The sequence below is a fragment of the Thunnus thynnus genome, chromosome 21 (assembly GCF_963924715.1).
Source record: "Thunnus thynnus chromosome 21, fThuThy2.1, whole genome shotgun sequence".
Classification (NCBI taxonomy): Eukaryota; Metazoa; Chordata; class Actinopteri; order Scombriformes; family Scombridae; genus Thunnus; species Thunnus thynnus.
The window spans coordinates 15,787,549-15,797,506 of NC_089537.1; the positions used below are offsets into that span (position 1 = coordinate 15,787,549).

The window sequence follows — 9,958 nt, forward strand, 5'->3', positions numbered from 1 at the left end:
TGTTTGGAGTTTATAAATAATATGAAACTGGACAGGGGAATGCATATGCTAGTACACATTTTTACCATGTCCCCCCCCCCCTCGAGTTGTTTCAGGGCACTTTTCAAGCAAAACTTAATCCAGAACAGGAAAACAGATTTTCCATGTTTTTTTTATTTTTATTATTTATCAACCCGAAGCATTACTTTCAAAGTCACCCTTGCTCCATGGACTATCAATGAGCAGCTTGCTTTGTGTGTTGTTCTGGGCTTGCTTATTATGTCAGTAAAACATTTCTTGTTTAAAGCCTATAGTTCTGTAAAAAAAAAAAAAAAAAAGTCCATACATGAACTCATCTTATTCCAGCAGAATTAAAGCAAAGTGAATCTGGTTGTTGACTCAGACAGACAAATTTAGATTTCTTTTTATTTCATCTACATCACAAATCTACAGCCTGTTCCACACTGAGTCCATTAATTTCACCAACTAACCCCCTTATTTTTCTATCATCATTGCACACATGGGCTACAGCTGATGTATCCATATGGAGTTATTGTTAAGCCATATGCGTTTGGATTGAAACTCTAAAATTTCTTAACACAAATAAATAACACAGTTGCATTATCCACTTGAATCTACTGAGAGTTATTAGAATTTATGAAATGACGTGCTGAACTGAGTTTTTGCAGCCACCCTTTTTTTGCACGTGCAGGCAGAAGAAAAAACTTGAAGCAAAGTCTTCTAGCTCCCCCTGAGTGAGGCTCCAAACTGCCAACTGCACACTGGACACTGTAAATGTTGTGCAGTGTATAAGAATATGATTCAAATTCAGGTGAGTCACTCTGGTGCACACCCAAGGCCTAATTAGTGCAACACAGTATCAATTATAGTCTGTTTAATAGTTCATATTTATATGCTCTACAGGTAGTCGTGAGCCTTTGGAAGCCTTCAAGTTGAACTGCAAAGACTGCTGATTTGGTTTGGAAGCAATGAAAAAAGAAAAGCAAAAGAACGAAATAGTCCCCGCACACTGACTTCCTGCATCCCAGTTCTTCTATAATTCAATATGCACATGGCAGCGTTTCAACCTTCCTCTTTTACGCAGATGATTCCTTCCCAACATCTCCAAAAATATATGGATGTCTTGATGATTGCCAAAAAAAAGAAAAACAAACCACCAAACCAGACCAGAGTCCACATGCAGAAAGAGGCCAAGACTAATAGCTTTGTGCTGCCCTCACTCTGCACAGAGATCTAGTCTTTACTTATTAAACATTCATTTATTGTTATCTCAGAAATAAAGACGCAACAACCACAGAATCGATCAACGTTGTGATAATTCAATCTTTCAGTGTGCTGTGGTTTCATCAGCTTCGTTGTAGTCAATCGAACATGCCTTCAATAGATTAAAACAGCACCTTTAAACCTGCGCGAATATTGCTGATTCAGCAGGAACAGATGTTGATACACCCCGCTGTGTCGAGCTGGTTTTGTTGCAAAGTTGCTTCTTTGTCATTGACAATGCACACATTTTCCAAGGTCATATTACCACAGCGTCTTCTTAAAGGGGATGTTTTCAGTTTGCCATCACCTACATGTGAGTATGTATAGAGAGTCAGTGGAGGGAGATTATGATTTAAACAAAGTACTGACTTCAGTCCAATTTCTGATTAAAAATGAAGACTGTAATACAACAGATTAACACAGCAGAGATGCAGATTATAATTCCTTTATTGGTTTTGGCAATAAAAACTTATTCAGATATTTACACAACATCGGACAGTGCTACAGAGGATTATTTTTTCCATTTCATTTAAAAATCAGCATGCAACAATCTGCAGCTCAGTTAACCTGTAACAACTTAAACATATCTGGCTTTTGTAAATATCTTAAAGTTTAAAAGTGTATCCAAAAATTAGACTGAAAGGGACACATCAGTGCACCGATACTCACTCCAAATGACACATTTCACTGTTGATCGTTTTCATATTTGACCTCAGGAGGTCAATGGACTACAGTTAGTATATTTAGGCGAATCATGCATCTTTAAAACATCTTATTGTTGCGCACAAGCCTGAAAATAAAGTACACAAAATGAAAAAGATGACTGTTCTTCAAAGCTTTTGATTACAGTCACAACCCTGGTCTCATTTGAAAGGCAACTCCTTAAATTTTACAACCAAAAAGCTATGAATATAAATGATCCCGAAGCAAAGTTACAGAGGCTGAAGTGTCGTTTAACAGCAACTCAGAGATTATATAGTTTAACCCAACTATACCCAACAGAAAGGCTTAAAATGATGAAAAGAAGGAAATGTGTCTTCGTCAGATGATACAGAATCAACAGCCTGATTTTCATTCTGTCAGCAGAAAGAAAAAGAAAAAAGTTGATCCGAGGTCAGATGTTCAGTTATGTGTTAAACAGATAAGGCTCGGGATGACGTTGACACCGCAGACAAAGCTAATTTACGGGGGGGTAATGCTCTTTATTGCGTTTTTGAAGTTATATTACTGAGTGAGACTTTTATTGTAATTAGATACGCATATTACGAGGTTTCATATGTAAATATAATAAAGTGCTGAATAGCATACCCGAAAACCGCTCCTATGTGTGAACAGAAGATCTTAATCCATCTGATTTGCGCAGATTAGATTCGCAGAAACAATGTGATGCAATAAAAACGATGTAAAAGACATTGACAGAAACGTATCAAAGTAGCAGAAATGGGATGTGCACCGCGGTAAGAGACATATCTTGGGGGAAAAACACTCAACAGCAGGGAGAGAGTGAAGGCTAATCTATTTCACAACCCGACCTGGAGCCAAGATGGACTTTGGACAAAGCGCGGAGTCAGAGGTCACTGCGATAGCTGCAGCGTGTGTGGCCGCGGGTGCGCAATAACGCAACCCTCCTCATTTCTGGATAATAAACGACAGGCCGACGATGATCTCACTCAGAGGAAATGATGTAGTCTAAAATGACTTCTTTAGCTTAGGAAAAAAAAAAAAATGCGTCAGTGACAGGAAACATTTGACAAACAGTAAATAGGTTTTTCTCTTTTCGGTGGTTAACCCGTTATGTGCTGCTGGTGCTTCTGAAAATGTTCAAGGACAGTGCAGAAGCTTATAGAGTCAGACTAAACAGACGAGTATGTTAACTGCACTGAAGAGTGGCAATGTAAAGGTGCATGTAAATAATAATAATAATAAATAATATTCGTGGCTTCTTCTGCTTCTCCAGACATTTTTGTTATGGATGCACAAGTTGCACGTTTTTTTTGTTTTTTTTTTTTTTGTTTTTTTTGTGTGACAATCTGGTCTAAATTGAGCAGCACAGTGAAGAACAGTCTGCAGCACACTTGCAGTATGGTTTTTCATGCAAAAGGGGATTTCCTTGTCATGGGGTTCCTCCTCTTGACTGCATTACACAGTGGTTGCAGATATTTCAGCCTGACATATGGGAAGTTTAAAAGTGACCTAGTCTGAACACAAAACCTCTACCTCATGACTCCAGTAAGACTGGGAGGGAAGTTCCCACAGATGAAAAACAACATCAGAGGCACATAAGTGAAACAGAAAATATAACCAGCAGAATTGAACTACTGCAGGTTTCAAAATATACAGACAAAGCTTCAGAAGCATCACTGCACTCACTGCACTGTGCTTCCTTAATTTGACACAGTGAAAATGCACAGCAGGTTTGCGAAATAGATGAAAAAATATGTTGCACATCCTTTCACACATCTCAGCTATCTTAGAAATCTTCATCTTATTGTTTTTTTTCTTGATATGTACAAATAGATTTAACAGGGAAAATCAATAAGGTACATTGCTCCATCTCTTCAGTGTGCTTTGCTGAAAAAAAAAAATAATTGAAAAATACAGGTAACATGTTTCAATACCATAATTAGTGCAGCAAAACTATATAGAAAATGGTTTGAAAATAACACTCTTCCTTTTGAACTGAGTTTATCTCATATATTGGATATATCTTGTTTTTTTCCCTCTTCTCGTCTTAATATTTGGGTTTTGGTTCTTTGGATCTTTGAACTTGCATATATTGTCACAAAGATTGATTTTGTTTCTGCTTTTCTTCAAGATGACAATAAAAAAAGTATTTTAAAAAGAATCCATTATTTTATCTCCTCATCTTCATCTTCTATGGGATAAGATTGGACTTGAGTGATCATTAAGGGATATTGGCTATTATGTTATTTCAGCCCTTCAGTGAATGGAAAAAAAGTCTCCTTTAGCCTACTGTTTGTACATCAGTGTAGTGTAGACAGATACTGACAAATAGGCAACATCTCATTAATCAAAAGAATCAGAATCAGCTTCATTGGCCAAGGACTCTGGTTCCTAGTGGCTCTCAGTGTAGTCACATCAAAGTTCAGGAGAGACACATTATGCACAAGCAAGTAGGAGAAAAAAATAGATACACATAAATAGAAAAAAAATGGACAACAACATGTCTATATACAGGTAAAAACTGTTTGTGTAAATTGTAAACAGGATATGAGTAAGTGTGTAAAAATGTGAGCAGTGCTGAAATAATAATGCAATATGTTACTTTATATACAAACAGTGGGTAGATATAAACTAAATAGGCTGTAATGCTGAATATGGTCAACTATTTAAATTAAAAAAAAGATATCAAACTTTTTTATGTTAATGATGGGGATTGCAGACGTCCATTATATCTAAGTTTGTCTGTGAGAACCCATCTGAGAGGTCTAAATATCACTGGGTTAAAATTTTACCCAGTTTGGGTCCATTACAACACTGGGTCAACTTGGTTTAACACTCGAAACATACACAAGTTATTAACAATCAATAACAAACCGTGACATGTAAGTTTAAAAAGAAGAGATTATAACAAGCTTTAGTAAAAGAAAAAATAACGCTAAAACAAAGCAACCCCTTGTCTTGAGTGGCTTTCTGGGTAACAATATTGGTGCTGTATTGATCCAAATTGGATTTTTAGTGAACATGGACACAGAACTGCAGAGAGGTTGACTCAAAAGTCTTTCAGGTGCATTCACGTTCACTGTATTTGTAAATGAGCTCTCTTTGGCTCCACCTGTCTTTCTCCTTCCTCGGAAGTGCGCTGAGAGTAGAGCAACACACAGTAGAAAACCACCTGCATATAATACACAATATCCCTCAACATCCTACATTCTGATCCCCACTCATTTGCCTGCTCCTGTTGCAGCTACGCGCCCCGGGCTCCTGCAGCTCCTCCCTCCGCTGCTCCACATCAGCTGATCCGTCACGTGGGCTCGTGTCGTGGGTCACCCTTTGCAAAATGGAGTTGTCCGAGTCTGTGCAGAGAGGGCTTCAGTCTCTAGCAGACCCGTCCGTCTTCGATCAGACCAGCTTCCCCGCGCTGGTGGACGTCTCTTTCCGGAGTCTGCTCTCTTCTCACGGCGACCCCGGCGTCCTCGGTGAGCTGGAGCCTCCTCCCCCGCCGCCTTTTGTCTCCTCCGCTTCTTCCGGTTTCTCTCTCCCGTGTGGATGTGTAGAGGGGTCTCCCCTCGGTGTTTTTGCGGATTCGTACGGAGCTGCTGCTCGCTGCGGATTGCTCTAAACCGGACTGTTTATATTAGGATCTGTAATGAGGCGAGGTGGCTCAGCAGACAGCTGGAGCGATCTGCAGCCTTCTCTGCTGCCTGCTTTGCATTCAGCAGCAGCCACACAATCACACGGCCACTCGGGATGCCTTTTGTCATTTAAACTGAGTCTACACAGCATATAAGAAAGACTATGTTAGACTATTCCAATAAGCATCGGTCCAAACTGACAATGAATACACATCCGATTAGCTATTTTTTGCTGTAATCGCGTTTAGCAGATGTTTGGAGCCGTCAGCGCGCTGTGTGTCGCTCATTTTGATTGGCTTTTGGTTTAAGCATTAAAATATAAATTCTGCAAAATTACAAACCTTATCTACTATTTACATCTCGTGCTCTGTAATGGCTGCTTCAGTTATTTCCACACGTCCATGTGTTGTCCAACTTCTGCAGCATTCCAGCTCTTTCTAATGGCAGAATTATTTAGAAAGTGAAAATGTTCACTGTCCAAACAACACAAAGGACCCCCGGCTGATGCAGCCGAGGGGCCCATTCACATGCAAATCATCATTGATTTCCATTCTGAAACGTCAATCCGTGGGTGCGAGTATGGATCGCAAATCTGCATCATTTATATACCAATCAAACGCGTCTGTTGTTGCTAAGAAGAATGAAGTTAGGCTATAAGTGCAGCTATGTTGGCATCTTCCTTCACACCGTGTCTATCCTCTGGTTGCAGATCAGCCTGAGCTGAAGCAGGTCGACCAGATCCTGCTGAAACAGAGCCACACCGCAGCGATCACCTTCATACTGGAGGCGGTCAAACAAAATGCAGACAAGTCGACTGTAAGGTAAGCGACCTCACAGAGAGGAGGGCTTCCTGTAAAACACGCGTGCTGCTGCTCTAACCCCTACACATGCTTGTGGTGAACTAGCTTACCAAAAACAGCCTGATAAGTTGTCAGCACATGGCTATAAAAACGGTGCTCACATCACACAGTCTGACAGGAAATATTTCGCTCTAAATCATGCGGTTTGCATATTACATGTAGAGACAGTGACCCGCTGATTGGGTCTCCTAATAGATCAAGATTTAGAGCAATACATTTAATTAATATATATGCAAAATATCTTATTTCTACAACTACCGCAAACTATATATAAAAAACCCATTGTGCACAGCTTGCATTGAATGCAGCAAAGCAATGTGATTCATAAGAAGTCAGTGTTTCATTAGATTTTAAAATGTGAGCTGATTGTGTCCCTGCACGTGCACTATAGCAGGAATACACAAGGATGTTGTTAGTTTCAGGGAATGAACATAACTGAGCAACTTTTGACGTTTCCAGTGCAGCTTGACATCAGTGGCCTGAATGGATCAATGGTATCTTATTATAAAAATTTAGTTTTTCACAATTGTCCATCTATGTTGCATTAAAATGTTGCTTTTTTTGTCATTGCCATAGGGAGTTAAAATCAGAAGTCAGTGTATTATTCTGATGGTTAATCATCAGAGATAGATGTTGAGGATAGACAAACTCTTAAAGCTCTGTAGATGTGTGTCAGTGATCAATTCTGCTAAAAAAAAATAATTCAAACTTTCTGGAAAGCAGTCATTCTAGTGTTTGTAATCCATTAAAAGTCACTTCTATAGGCTGTCCTGCATTTCTTCATATCCTGAAATTTGACATTTGCACTGTGATAATAAGCTTCATTTTCACTCAGACAATGCATGTCACCATTCAGCCTTTCATAGGACTGTATTCTCCCTTCACTGTCTGCCTGTAGAAAGTTGTAAATAGATTGACTCTTTTCAGATTTTAAGTTTTTTTTTAATGTGAAATCAGCTGTGTAATAAAAGTATTGTTTTGTATCCACAGCTCCTGCCTTGAAGAGCTCACATTCAGTGCAGAGAGAATAGAAATATTCTGTAGCACATATCAGGTGACAGTTCAAATCACGTTGCTCTTATTAAAATGTATTTTTTCCCCTGTGGTCTTGTAGCTGTGGCTGACCTGCCTACACATATTTTTGTTTTATATATTTTTTTATTTTTTTTACAGAAACATAAAAAAGAACTAGAGCGTCTGTTAGCAAGGTAAGATTGCACTGGATTTTTTTAGCTGGAGATGTGTGGTTTATAGAGGTGAAGGTATCATTCTTGAGTTGAAAAAGAGCATGAATGTCCCTAAAATGTGTGAACATTATGGAGATTTTTTTAGTTTTACATTGCAACATTGATAACAGAGCGATTTTGCTCATTAGAGCTTCTTTGATGATTATCAACTGGAGGTCAAAGTTTGTCCAATTTTTCTTCGACTCTACATGGCTGCTAATACATCACATGTGGAGGAAAAACAACGCACTTGTCAACAATTCAATAAATATCCGAGTTTAACTACTTTGGACACAATCTTAAGCAGTCATATGCGGGGATTTTTTTTTAAATCGGGGGGGAAGAGCAACCAGAGAGTGTGAAGCCTGCATGTCAGGACGAAAAGGAGCGTGATTAATTGCAATGTAAATGCTGCTTTATGACGCACCCTAAACAAACACTCGTTGTAGGGATACGTTGTTTGCACTGGTTTAAAACGGTTTGCAGACACATGTGTCGAATAAAACAGAAGCAGTCTTTGAATCGCATACAAAACGTTTAGCATACGCACAACTTTTGGAACAAGTGGAAAATCCTCAGACATTTATTGAGCACTAAAAAGTTTTGGCGTGGGTTAAAATACTCCCATGAGATAGTTACACCTTCAGAGGCGCATATGTTACACCTCAGATTTTTCTTCATCTCTTTGACCTTCAGGTTGCCACAGAGTGCAGCATGTTTAGCGTGACGCTAATAAATTAAAGGATGAAGGTGGATTTTTTTTTTCCCCCCTTCAGCATCTTTGCTCAGCTGCTGTTTCATCTCTGCTGAAGCATGATCACAGATGCGTCTCTTCTCTCTCTCTCTTTCAGCATAGGAAAGCAGCCACCTCGGGTTAACGACGTGTCGTGGCGTCTACAGTACCACATGAAGGTACATGAGAGACGCTTCGCAGCACAGTTTGTCTTTTTCTTTTTTCTTTTTTTTTTTTTTGTTTCATAAATTCTCGTGTCAAACTAAAACTTTGTTTCCCGACAGAACGGACAGCTCGATAAGGTCAACGAGCCTTTCTACTTGATTTCATTGAACACTGAGGTAAAACTCAAAGACTTTTTTTTTTTTTTTATACCTTCACGTTTCATAGATTTTCATGATGTGTCCGTGGTTAAAACATGTTCGTGTTTGCTCCTTTTGCTAGAATAAAGGAACCCCTGAAGATATAAACTTCACCTGCACAGTGGAGCAGTTACAGGTAGAGGCTTTTGCTTGTTAGTCCTCTTTAAATGACTCTTCATCTGTTATTTTTTTTTAAATTTCAGAGTCAGACCGTCTTGCAGTTGCATCATAACTAAACCATTACGTACCACATTCAGTCTCCTTATCACAAAACAAAATGCAAGAATTCGACTCATAGTGGGAGGATAGTTTCGCTCTTCAGTCTGAGCAGCTTCCTCGTGAATTAGATGTATTGAATTGTATCATATAAGCTGTGAATTCATCATAAAATAAAGAGCTTTCTGGGATTTTCTGCGCATGAATCGGCTTTTCATCACCACAACAGTCCATCTCTTTGGATTTAGGCTTGTAGCTGCAGTCACACATCCTCAAATATGAAATAAGTACGATTGTAGTGATGATGTAGCCCTATTATACAGTGAAATGTTATATTCTGTATCAGTTGACCATGTGAGCGGCTGTTTCCTTTTTTAACATTGCAAGCATGTAAGGGATGACCTCTGTATAAATAACGTGGGCTGCAAAATATTTGATGAATTCATCTCGGATGTAGTCCTCAGTTGTAATTCATGGTCAAGTCAGACTGAATCAAAAATTCTGAACGCATGACAATTTTCTCAAATTCTTATTTATAATGAGTATAATGTGTATGGTTATTTTTTCAGTTGATATTTTAGGTTACCTCCGCCGGACAGGTCGCTGCGTTTTTTTTTTTTTTACGTAATGAAAATGGTCAATTGTTGCTTGTTTGCAGGACTTGGTGGGAAAGCTGAAAGACGCTGCCAAGAGTGTGGAGAAAGCCAGTCAGATGTAATACTGGTGTCCAGTTTCCTCGCCACAAAGCACTGAACTTCACCGGTTCCCAGCGGCATTGTTCATCTCTTTATTGCTTCTTTTGTACCTGAGATTGACGACATGATGTATGAGAAAGTTATCATTCCAACTTGTGTGTTAATTAAAACAGAAAAATAAAAAACCCCCCTTTTGTTCTTTGAATAATTCCATATGTTCAGACAGAATCGGATATGATGTCTGTGTTTGTGAGAAATCAGTAGGAAAGTATTTTTTTAATAAACAT

General features: G+C 38.9%; 1 protein-coding gene across 1 annotated transcript; it reads left to right on the forward strand.

Moving 5' to 3' along the window:
• Positions 1 to 5,244: 5,244 nt before the first annotated feature.
• Positions 5,245 to 9,873, forward strand: commd3 (COMM domain containing 3). Its single transcript, XM_067577726.1, has 8 exons — positions 5,245 to 5,423; positions 6,289 to 6,400; positions 7,430 to 7,493; positions 7,613 to 7,647; positions 8,517 to 8,577; positions 8,683 to 8,739; positions 8,843 to 8,896; positions 9,635 to 9,873. The coding sequence occupies exons 1-8, from the start codon at positions 5,285 to 5,287 to the stop codon at positions 9,692 to 9,694; spliced, it is 582 nt and encodes a 193-aa protein (XP_067433827.1). The 5' UTR covers positions 5,245 to 5,284; the 3' UTR covers positions 9,695 to 9,873.
• The last annotated feature ends 85 nt before the right edge of the window (positions 9,874 to 9,958 follow it).

Coding starts and splice junctions, on each gene's coding strand:
- commd3 (XM_067577726.1), top strand. CDS start 5,285: ATGGAGTTGTCCGAGTCTGTGCAGAGAGGGCTTCAGTCTCTAGCAGAC. Junction 6,401..7,429: donor GCAGACAAGTCGACTGTAAG/GTAAGCGACCTC, acceptor TTGTATCCACAG/CTCCTGCCTTGAAGAGCTCA. Junction 8,740..8,842: donor TGATTTCATTGAACACTGAG/GTAAAACTCAAA, acceptor TCCTTTTGCTAG/AATAAAGGAACCCCTGAAGA.